Source organism: Eptesicus fuscus, chromosome 13 (genome assembly GCF_027574615.1).
Source record: "Eptesicus fuscus isolate TK198812 chromosome 13, DD_ASM_mEF_20220401, whole genome shotgun sequence".
Classification (NCBI taxonomy): Eukaryota; Metazoa; Chordata; class Mammalia; order Chiroptera; family Vespertilionidae; genus Eptesicus; species Eptesicus fuscus.
The window spans coordinates 1,861,795-1,873,994 of record NC_072485.1 but is presented as its reverse complement, the minus strand read 5'-3'; the positions used below and the strand labels follow the sequence as shown (position 1 = coordinate 1,873,994).

The window sequence follows — 12,200 nt, the reverse complement described above, 5'->3', positions numbered from 1 at the left end:
ACAAGATTAAAGAAATGTTTATAAGGGATTTCAATAAGGTCAGTCAGACCACAAAAGATCCACATTTCAAAGATAAAGGGAATTCTAGAAGTATGAAGGTTCAAGAACTAGAGGGTATAATTTTCAAAAATGATTCTGGTTCTAGCTAGCTATAGTCATTCTAGAATTTTGTTTCCCTCTGGTTCAGCTGATTGTGACTACGGGTATAAATAAGAAGAGAAAAAAACTACTCACTCATAGTTGTAGTCTACATCACAGGTGGGGAACCTTTTTTCTGCCAAGGGCTAGTTGCATATTTATAACATCATTCACAGACCACACAAAATTATCAGTTTAAAAATTAGCCTGCTGCCCTAACGGGTTTGGCTCAGTGGGTAGAGCGTCGGCCTGCGGACTGAAGGGTCCCAGGTTCGATTCTAGTCAAGGGCATGTACCTTGGTTGCAGGCACATCTCCAGTAGGAGGTGTGGAGGAGGCAGCTGATCGATGTTTCTAACTCTCTATCCCTCTCCCTTCCTCTCTGTAAAAAATCAATAAAATATTTTTTAAAAATTAGCCTGCTATATGTGGTCAGACATTTAATTAACTCACCCCTGTTGCCGTGGCAGGGCCAGACCAAATGATTTCGTGGGCCGGACGTTCCCTACCTCTGGTCTGTAGGATGGGATATTGAGGGTGGCCGTTTTTTAATACCTTATCAGGGTACTTAAATTGACAGGGCATTGTTCAAAACTTAGCAGATCTCTTAAAAAATGAAATTACATCTTTATTAGAGAGTTTTTCTATCCCTCTCATTGACAACTTAAATGAGACAATATATAACAATTCAGCTTGTTTTTGGCCTGTTCAACCACCTAGATTCAAACACAAAAATGAATGTCATCTAGTTTCCCAGTAAGGCTACCTCCCCCACCAGACATCACCTACAGGGCCAAAGGAGATGATTTTGGACTATACACATAGAGAAACTACCCATAACATTGAATTGTGGGTCTTCCTTTCCTTAGAGAACATTTGGCTGGCCCTTTGTGAAAGATAACAAATACTGAACAGCAGAAGGCTTTTACGTCGCTGCTCTGGTGACTGCTCGCTTATAGGTGGTCTTTATTACTGTAGAGCCTCTTTTTTAATCCTCACCCAAGGAGTGAGGATATTTTTCCCATTGATTTTTAGAGAGAGTGGAAGAAAGGTGGGGAGGAGAGAGACACATTGACTGGTTGCCTCCCACATGCGCCTGGACCGGGGCAGGGATCGAACCCCCTGTGCCCTTGACCAGGAATCAAACCTGCAACAGCCGATGCTCTAGCCACTTAGGTACACCAACCAGGGCTTTAGTTCTCTTCTAACCATGGAAAGACTGTCCATATAACTACATCTGAGTACAATCATTGCACTTGTGGGTTGTCGAACTCTCCTGCTGGGCTTCTTGTACTTTGCTTAGTAATTTATTTGACATAGTAATATCCCAGCCTACACCCTGCCTACTATTTGTAATTACCTGTAATTATGTTGAAGACTTGGTAACATTTTCCAGTGCTATGCCCCCTGCCTCTGTCTTGTCAATAACTTTCATGAGTGCCTTCTGTATTGTCATAATTGCAACTTCCTACTTCCTAAAAGAGATACTAGAATAAATTAATGAGGATTTGACCCTAGCCAGTTTGGCTTCATGGGTAGAGCGTTGGCCTGTGGATTGAAAGATCCCAGATTTGATTCTGGTCAAGGGCACATGCCCGGGTTGCAGGCTCGATCCCAAGTAGGGGGCGTGCAAGAGGCAGCTGATCAATGATTCTCTCTCATCATTGATGTTTCTATCTCTCTCTTCCTCTCCCTTCTTCTCTGAAATCAATAAGAAATATATATATTTTTAAAAGATACAAAAAACTAATATAAAAATAAAACTAGAGGCCCAGTGCACAAATTTGTGCACCAGTGGGGTCCCTCAGCCTGGCCTGTGGGATCAGGCCGAAACCGGCTCTCCGACATCCCCCAAGGGGTCCCGGATTGCGAGAGGGCGCAGGCCAGGCAGAGGGACCCCACTGGTGCATGATCGGGGACAAGGAGGGACACCGAAGGTTGGCCAGCCGGGAAGGGACTGTGGGAGGGCTCCAGGGTGTATCTGGCCAGTCTTGCTCTGTCCCGATCAGCTGGACCCCAGCAGCAAGCTAACCTACCAGTTGGAGCGTCTGCCCCCTGGTGGTCAGCGCACGTCATAGCGAGCGGTTGAGCAGCCTTAGCATATCATTAGCATATTACACTTTGATTGGTTGAATGGCCAACTGGACGATCAGACACTTAGCATATTAGGCTTTTATTATATAGCATGAGGATTTGTATTTCTGGAATAGGAAGTACTCAACTATCCCTATATGAGCCTCCTGACCCAGTCTCTTCTGCTTTCTTGGAGGCAGGTTGCATGATCAGATGGTAAAAATCAACCAAAATCTGCACCGGCTGCAGGTCGCCTGGCGGGAAGCTCAGCAAAGCTCTAGCCCTGCAGCTGACAACCTGCGTGAGCAGTTTGAGCGACTGATGACCATCTATCTCTCTACCAAGACCGCCATGACTGAGCCACAGATGCTACAAAACTGCCTCAACTTGCAGGTGTCCCTGGCCGTTCTCCTCGTTCAGCTGGCCATAGGCAATGAGGGCTCCCAGCCCGTAGAGCTGACTTTCCCTCTGCCCGATGGCTATAGCTCCTTGGCCTACGTGCCAGGTAAGCAGGCCTTCTTAGGAACTTCCTGTTTATAGCCACCTGGGTTTAACTGGGTCACTTCGGAAGTTAAATCCTTCCTTAGTTATCATCCAGCTGTTTTTGGACAAACTACTCCTACTTGCAGGTGCCATCTCCTGGTGAATGCGTGGGGGCTGACAGCCTTGTGCTCAGCCTGTGGCCTCCGCTGTGCACATCAGAAGACAGGCTTCAGAGGACAGAGGCTTTTCAGAGTCAGGGGTTCCAGTTGTCAGTTTCCATCATTAATATTGTTTGTTGCTCAACTTGGAAATTTATCTAACTCCCTGTGTTAGTCTTTAGGGGGAAATCATCTCCTATTGGTTAACCAGGAAGGGAGATTGTATATATATGTGGTTGACAGGTGTTGTCCATCAAAATCAGATTATATGTTCTTGATAACTGTATTGGTCATCCATTGTTGAGTAATAAATTATCCCAAAACACAGAAACTGTAAAACAGCAAACATTTCACACCGTGTCTGGTGTCAGGAACCCAGGAGCAGCTTCGCTGCATGGTTCTGATTCTGGGTCTTGCGTGAGGTTCGGCCAAGCTGTCAGCCGGGGCCACAGGAATCTGAGGGCTCGGCCATCGCTGACGGGTCTGCTCACAAGCCTATCCCGTGGTTGCCTGCTGGCCTCTTTTCTAGACCACGCAGGCCCCTCCTTAGTGCCACTCCTGATCGGGCGGCTGGCTCCCCGCAGAGCAAGGGGCCCAGGGGGAGCTGCTCTTACAACTGATCATGGAACTGACATGCCACCAGCTGTGTATGCCTCAGGGTGTGTCTTCTACCCCGGAGGAGTGCAGGACGGGACACCCAAGGGCATGAGTGCCAGGAGGTTAGGACCACCCTGGAGACTGGCTAGCTCGGTCACCTAATGAGTCTTTAAGATCCTTCGTATACCTATAGGGCTGTTTAGTGCACAGTTATGGTTGAGTGTGGAAAATCCGTGCACTCTCTGAAACTGCACTGATGTGTTAACAGTATTTTTGTGTCCCTACTGCTCTTATATTTATTGGATAAAAGTAAAAATTGACACATTTAAAGGAGACTCTACACTTATTAACTGATCACCATTCCTAGTACCTGCAAGACATTTGGGTACTGTTAACCTTCACTGAGTACAGTGTAGAATTTGTATGTACAGAAAGTCAGGCATTTGGCTAATTCCAGTGACTTTTTCCCAGAATTTTTTGCAGATAACCTGGGTGATTTCCTCATCTTCCTCCGCCGCTTTGCCGATGACATGTTGGAGACGTCCGCAGACTCCCTGGAGCACGTGCTTCACTTCGTCACCGTCTTCACAGGAAGCATAGAAAGGTGACGCGCTGGGGTTCAGCTTCCCTGTTTACAGCTGCAGAGCGTTCAGAGACTTCTCTCCGAGGACAAAGCAGCCGCTCCGAGGGTTCCTCCAGAAGCTGTGTTACATTGTCGATCACCTGACCATCCTATGGGTAGCCAGAAACCCCCCTCTTGCCAGGCAAAGGCTTTTGCCCACAGGGAATTTGAACTTTCCTGTAAGGTATCTGAGAGGCATGCCACTGCCGCCCTCGTGAAGCTTACCTGATGCAGAAACCTGGCCCGTGGCAGCAGGTGCTGATGGTCTTTAATAACCACATGAGACAGTTTGCTCTTGAAATCCTGCGTTGGGTGAGCAGTAAGCTTAGGTAAATGCTTTCTGATTTCAAGTCTTGCTCGTTCATCGCTTCTAGTCTGCCCAAGGATGATTCTCACTGACGGTAGAGATGCCTCTCTGATTTGTTCTGGTGCCTCGACCCGAGGAAGCAAACAGTGTGTACGTAGTGAAGATTGGCTCCACGGAGAAGAGAGTGAGCCACAGTCCCTGGAGCCATGTCAGTGAGAAGTAGGTAAAGCGACCTTCACTGCGCTGAGCAGGTCTGATGAGAAAACAAGTCAGCAAGTACTTATTAGGCGCACCTGTATGCACCCAAGTGACTAGAATAACTACCCTGGCCCTTGCTTTCAGAACGCTTGGAGAGGCAAGTTTATCCCTGACGAAACAGTCAGAATAGTAAGCAGGAGAGAATGCATTATAGAGAAGTACACAGAATGGCTAAACAGTAAATACACACCCAAGTACTCACCCTCACACTTGGTAAGCTGTAACCTCAAAGTTGAGTGGTATCCCCTGCATTATCCCCCAGAAATCGACGACTTAAAACGGCAGAGCCCTGTTCCCACAGTGCTGGCCTGGGGTGTTTGCTCCCGTGGAGACAGTTTGACTCCTTGGCTTGGACGCTTTCTGCATGGTGGTTGTAGAGGGCACGGCCAAGCCACTTTACCTAAGAAGAAGGAAAAGGGGGTTCAGTTACTCTTCGTACTCCTGAGAAGACTGGCTAGCCAGGGCCCTGTACCAGTGTACACCAGTATTTTTATTTCTGGAGAAATAAAAATCTGAAGTGGCTGAAATGAATGATGATGAAGATAATGAAATAGTTTTCAAACAGCCCTTATCTGGCATAGAAGAAGAAAGCACAAGAGACAAACACATGTTCAAGGGAAAAGGGGAAAGAAAAAGCAGTTGTGGTTCTGAATGTATTGTGTGTACTTCTGGAAAATGTGATTTTATTATGAGGGCTGCTTTTTTTTGTATTTAAGAGGATACAGTGGAATGCAGTGTTGAAAGGGTTGTCAGAAAAAATACTATAGGTTCAAGTCCTCGGGAGCAGTCAGTGGCTTTGGCTCGCCTGGCCCAGCTGAAACACAGGCGTGCGCTCCGGCTCACAGCAGCCTGGCTCACGCTGCCTCTTCTAGTTTTCTTTACAGATTGATGTCTTTAGTTACTCTGCCTGGAGAGAAGGGTCACCAGTAACTTCAGGTTTAAGTACTCAACTAGTCTTCGTTGTCACCATCAAATAAAGAAAATAAGACATTTTTTAAATCTGCCCGCTCAGCTTGCTCTCTGCCCTGTTTGCAGGATGAAGAACCCCCACCTGAGGGCCAAGCTGGCTGAGGTGCTGGAAGCAGTGATGCCCCACCTGGACCAGACCCCAAGTCCCCTGGTGTCGAGTGTGTTCCACCGGAAACGGGTGTTCTGCAGCTTCCCCTACGCAGCCCACCTTGCGGAAGCTCTGATCAAGGTCTTTGTGGACATTGAGTTCACAGGTAAAGCGGACAAGAACTAAAAAGCTGATACTTGTGCAATTTCACAGCTTGGTCAGTATCTGAATATCAGAAAAACGTCACCAGCCATCATTTATTGACGTCCTACTGTGTGCCACCTTGATGCTAAGTGCTTTTTTTTTTACATCATTTCATGAATTTGTCACCATCTGGAAATTTTTACTGTATTATCCTCATTTTACATATAAGGACATGGATCCTCAAAAAGAAATTGTCTGTCATACAACTGAGTGGTAGGCTTAGGTCTGTCTCCTCAAAAAAAAAAGCACATACTCATACTTTTACCAACTTTATTATATACTGCTTGATCAAACCATAGTCAAATAAATTAGGCTGTCCGATTAAAACCTGAGTCTTTATTTTCTCTGCCTCAAAATTGCAGAATAGTGGATAATGAGACAGTGTGCTGGTTGAGATATTCTTTTATCCAAACTGTCTAACAGTCTAATTGTTAGATTAAGAATAGCAGCAGGCTCCTTGGCCAGTGTTGCTCAATGGTTAGAGTGTCAACCTGCACACCAAAGGGTCAAGGGTTTGATTCCAGGTCAAGGGCACATACCTAGGTTGCATTCCAGAGGCAACCAGTCAACCTCGATCTTTCTCTTTCTCTCTCTCTTTTTTTTCTTCCCCACCCCGCTTCCTTTCTCCCTCCCTTCCACTTGCTCTGAAAAGCAATGGGAAAAAGTATTCTCCGGTGAGGATTAACAAAAAAAAAGAAAACCAGCAGGCAAGATTCCCTTTCTCTCTTGGCCTTTTGAGCTCTAACCCTGAGATGCTGTGTTTGAGTAAACAATATCCCATCTCAACCAGTAAACAGGATGTTAAGCAGTTAAGAACCTTTTTATTTTTTCTTAATTATTTTTTTGATCTTCACTGAGAGGTTTTTCTTGTGTGTTTTTTTTTTTGTTTTGTTTTTTTAGAGAGAAGAAGAGAGAGAGAGAGAAACATCAATGTGGGAAACACCAATTGGTTGCCTCTTGTACGTGCCCCACTCAGGGACCAAACCCACAACCTAGGTGTGTGCCCTGACCAGGAATCGAACTCACAACCTTTCGGAGTATGGGATGGCACTCCAACCAATGAGTCACTCTGGCCAGAGCAAGACCCCTCTTAAAGGGGATGTCCTAGTATCCAATGACAAATACAACATTTATTACTTCTTTAATTTTATTTTTCCATCACAGTTTACATTCAATATTATTTTATACTAGTTTGCGATGTATCGCATAGTTCTTGGACAATTATAAAGAGACATTTAATTTTTTTAAATATCTTTGTATTGCTTTTTTTAGAGAGAGGAAGAGAGAGAGATAGAAACATGGATAAAAACCATCAATCAGCTGCCTCCTGCATGCCCCCTACTGGGGATCAAGCCCGAAACCCAGGCCTGTGCCCTAACTGGGAATCAAATAGGCAACCTCTTGATTCATAAGTAAATGCTCAACTACTGAGCACACCATCTGGGCACATTTAACATTTTATTGACTGCCTTCTCATCTTTAGATTTTGACTTTGTCACTTGTTCACCTGAGCCTTGGTTTCCTCATCTATAAAATGGGTTGAAGTGAAATAATGCATGTAAGTCTTCATAATACATAAGAAGTTGAGCAATAAATTGCTGCAGTTACCTCATTATCTCATAACACATAAGAAGTTATATAATAAATTGCTGCAATTATCTCAGGATATATAATCCCTGTCTTATGTCAAAGGAAGGAAAAGTTGCAAAAGGTTAAGAGACTTGCATTATGTGGAGCGGAAGGAAAACCTAGGTCTTCTAACTCCATACCTCATGCTCTTTCTTTATTATGTGACCCGACCTGTATGCTCTAGTGGTCAAACGCAATATAAGCCTCAGATGTTCAGCTTCTGTCCTGATTTTTCAGAGTAATTAAGAAACGGCCCTGGCCAGTGTGGCTCAGTGGATAGAGTGTTGGCCTGCAGACTGAAGGCCCCAGGTTTGATTCCTGGTCAGAGCACATGCCCAGGTTGCAGGCTCGATCCCCAGTGGGGGTCATGCAGGAGGCAGCCAATCAATGATTCTCTCCCATCATTGATGTTTCTATCTCTCTCCCTTTCCCTTCCTCTCTGAAATCAATAAAAATATATTGAAGGGAGGGAGAGAAGAGGAAGGAAGGAAGGGAAGGAAGAAAGAAAAGGAAGGAGAGGAAGGAAGGAAAGGGGAAGGAATGAAGGGGAAGGGAAGGGAAGGGGCAGGGAAGAGTTGGCCACATAGCTGGCATGTTATCTGTGAAGATTGTGGGGATTATTTAATTTCCCGTCAGCACGTGGCTGTCTGCCACGGTGGCAGGCAGAGGCTCATTCGGAGTCTGATAAATACTCTGCATTTCATGTGGAAGCGTTTGTTCCCTTGGCTTTTATTGTGCAGCTCAGTCCTTGTCCTCTTCTGTGTAAGGTATCCTGCTCTGTCAGTGAGGAAGGAAGCAAATGCTTGCCTACAGCTCTAGGCCTTTATGAACTCTCAAGGCAGATGTTGTCAGCCTTGACACATTCAGAGTAAAGGAAAATGGCTTACTCTTTCTCTGATGGCACCTTTAACACCTTTGCTGGCTTTTTGCTCTTGCCTTACTCCAGGAGACCCTCATCAATTTGAACAGAAGTTCAATTACCGCCGTCCTATGTATCCCATTCTAAGGTACATGTGGGGAACAGATACCTATCGAGAGAGCATTAAGGTGAGAGTTTTCAGTGAAACTAAACTACGTTATCAGAGTTTTGTTTCAGATAAACCCCATAAGTTGCGGTTCAGTACTAAAATGGTTTTCTCTTGGGCTGGGACTTACAGGATTTGGCTGACTATGCCTCTAAGAATTTAGAAGCCATGAATCCCCCACTTTTTCTCCGCTTTCTTAACCTGCTAATGAATGATGCCATCTTCCTTTTGGATGAAGCCATACAGGTAAAAAAACCAAACAGATTAACTGCTCCTATACCTTCAAATCATGGCCAGTACATACTTTTAACCTTTTCATCATAATAGAGCAATCTTCATGCTTCTAGTACCAGTCTTACACACCAAAAATCTGCAAGTAGCAGAGTACTACCAGCCTTCCCATTACAGAGCTCAAGAAGTGTGGTTCCATTAAAGACCAAAAGCAAGGCTCATTGAAGCCTCGAGCTGGGATGATGCCTTGGCAAAGGGTAGAAAAGAACGTATGATGAGGCCAAACTGAGGTAGACTGTCAGAACTAACTAGGCTAGTACCACAGAAGCCAGGACCTCGCATTTGGTCAGTGACTTTCTCTTCAATCTTTTCCATCCCAGCACATTAGTAACTGGCTCACTGAGGCAACGCTTCTTATCCCTCTCCTGAAAGACTGTGATTTTTACACCACTGCGTGAAAAAAAAACACTAGCTTGGGTTGTTTTTTCATGTAAAGACTAACTTGCCAATACTCTCCATCTCTCCACTACCTCCCAAATCTTTAGCTGTATAGAAACGTGGGTTTCACCACATGGACAGCTGGTGCCTCTCAGCCCCTTGGGGCTATCGTATCCTGGACCATCCCTATGGAGCTGCCTGTTGCTCATGTAAAAACTTCCTGTGTCTGCAAAGGGACATGCAGGGCAGTGACCAGCTGGAGAGGAGGCAGGAAAATCCTGAGGGTAGCCTGTTGGAGAGCCATGAGCTCCTCCCATTGATTAGCAGTCTCCCAGCAGCTTTAATTTGTGAGGAATTTTTCCTGCTTTTTGCATCTATATATATATAAAAGCCTAAATGACCGCTTGACCGTTCGACTGGTAGCTATGACGTTCACTGACTACCAGGGGGCAGACACTCAACACACAGGCATAGAAACATGGAACAGACTGATGAATCTCAGAGGGAAGGGAGGAGGAAGGAGGGCGGGAAGAGATTAACCAAAGATCTTATATTCATAGTAGAGGCCCAGTGCACAGATTCATGCACTGGTGAAGTCCCTCGGCCTGGCCTGCAGGGATCAGGCCAAAACCGGCAATCTGACATCCCCCAGGGGGTCCCAGATTGCGAGAGGGTGCAGGCCAGGCCGAGGGAGCCCACTGGTGCATGAATCCATGCACCGGGCCTCTAGTAATCCTGTAAGATTTTAGATAGATTTTCTTAGAAAACAATAAACAGACCCTTCTAAGCAAGAGCTATGTGATACAAACAATGACCCAGATGGCATTTTCATGGGACTGTAATTTTAACATGTTTGCTGTAACAGCAAAGGGGGGTTTTAAATATGGTTCTTCCCGGCATCTTGCGTGTTTGATAAAGCTTTGTTTTTTTATACAGTTTTGGGGGGTTTTATTTTATTTTTTCCATCATTCAGAAAGGGTTCATCCACTTTTTCATCGTGTTTATTTTTGCCTGTGTTTCATATATTACACCACATATTCTCTACTAGAGGCCTGGTGCATGAAAATTCATGCACTAGAGGGGGCGTCCCTCAGCCCAGCCTGCCCCCTCTCACAGTCCAGGAGCCCTCAGGGACAGGAGGCAACCTGGCGATCAGGGGAAGGTAACGCCCCATCACACCTCTGCTGCTGCCACTGCCGGGAGCGCAAGCCTTGGCCGGCTCTGGTTACCTGAGCCTCGGGCCTGCCCTGGGAGGCTGGGAGACTGAGGGGACTGGGCGCTGCCATCTTGTGGCTGTGGGTGCCGCCATCTTTGAGGGCGTGGCAGTCAATTAGCATATTCCCTCTTTATTGGCTATGGGCATCACCATCTTTGTGATGGTGTGAGGGTCAATTAGCATATTCCTTCTTTATTAGATAGGATAATATTTCTAGGGGAATTACCAACAAGTCTACCTAGGCTGAAACAAAACTATATGGAGCCACAATTTTTCTTTTTTCCCCAAAATTTCTCTTGTAGCTTCAGCCCTCTGCTGAGAAATAAAGCCTCATGTCTCTTTGGCCATCCCTGGTTTTCCCAGCATAGTGGCCTAGATTTTAAATGGGACCTCAAGTCTGATCTTCCCTTCAACTGAACTTCTTCTCTGATACATTCTACCTCTGATTTCCATAGTATCTGAGCAAGATAAAGATCCAACAGATTGAGAAGGACCGAGGTGAATGGGACAGTCTGACTCCAGAAGCCCGCCGAGAGAAGGAGGCAGGCCTGCAGATGTTTGGACAGCTGGCACGTTTCCATAACATCATGTCCAATGAAACAATTGGCACCCTTGCCTTTCTGACATCAGGTAAGTACACAGAGCACTGCTTTCCCCAGAGATGCAGCGGCCAAGATCTGCTTCATTTGTGGTACCAGCCCCGCTGAAACTAAGTATTCAGACTCTGGTGACGGAAACCTCACAATATGGGAGAGAAGTGAATCACTAGAGGCTCAGGAAACATGATGCTGCCTTGTTGACATGGGAATGAGGAAAGGCCACCTCACACTGCTGCCAGAAAGCACAGATGTGTATAGGTTCTTAAGGACAAGTTAGCCATGTGAATATAGCGGGTGGAGAGGAGGAGAGTTAACCTGAACAATAGTCTGGAACTCTAATTGAACGTGGTAGATCAAACAAAGACATTTATCTCACCCCTCTGCAGCTACACTGTCCAACGCAGTAGCCACTTGCCACATATGGCTATCAAACATTTAAAATGTGGCTAGTTTGAATTGAGATGTGCTAAAAGGAAATACATACTGCAAAACTTAGTATTGAAAAAGAAATATTTATTAATAATTTTTATATTGATTTCATGCAAAACGACAACCAAGAATCACCAGACATTTGAGGAAATCCAGCATGAAACACAGATAATACATGAAAACTTTTTTTTCTTTCAGTTTATTGATTTTTAGAGAGAGGGAGAGGCAGAAAGAGAGAGAAAATAAGTGCACCTGGCCAGTGTGGCTCAGTGGTTGAGCGTTGACCCAGGAATCAAGAGGTTACTGGTTTGATTCCCAGTCATGGCACATGCCCGGGTTGCTAGCTCAGTCTGCAGTAGAGGGTGTACAAGAGGCAGCCAGTTGATAACGTTTATCTCTCATCAATGTTTCTACCTCTCTGTCCTTCTCCCTTCCTCTCGCTCTAATAAAAAACATATTTTTTAAGAAAATCAATATGAGGGCCAAATGTCAATCGGCTGCCTCCTGCATATGTCCCGCTGGGGATCGAGCCCACAACCCAGGCATGTGCCCTTAACCAGGAATTAAACTGGCAACCTTAAGGTGTACAGGACAACGCCCAACCAACTAAGCCACACCAGCCAGGGTAATACATGAACACTTTCATAAAAATGTTCATAATCTCAGAGGCATAAGAGAAGATAGAGCGTATCAGTAGAAGGGTCAAAGATAAATTCAAGGAACTCTTGAGAGCAGAA

The 12,200-nt window shown here is 45.4% G+C and overlaps 1 protein-coding gene across 2 annotated transcripts in view; it reads left to right on the top strand.

Annotated features, from left to right (window-relative positions):
- The window catches only part of UBE4A (ubiquitination factor E4A), a 57,487-nt gene that overhangs the window by 24,591 nt on the left and 20,696 nt on the right, over nucleotides 1-12,200 (top strand). For both annotated transcript variants that reach the window (XM_054725165.1, XM_054725166.1), the window contains exons 11-16: nucleotides 2,411-2,715; nucleotides 3,920-4,052; nucleotides 5,671-5,858; nucleotides 8,472-8,572; nucleotides 8,683-8,796; nucleotides 10,891-11,065. In XM_054725165.1, the coding sequence (XP_054581140.1) occupies nucleotides 2,411-2,715; nucleotides 3,920-4,052; nucleotides 5,671-5,858; nucleotides 8,472-8,572; nucleotides 8,683-8,796; nucleotides 10,891-11,065 (1,016 nt within the window). The remainder of the gene's footprint in view (nucleotides 1-2,410; nucleotides 2,716-3,919; nucleotides 4,053-5,670; nucleotides 5,859-8,471; nucleotides 8,573-8,682; nucleotides 8,797-10,890; nucleotides 11,066-12,200) is intronic.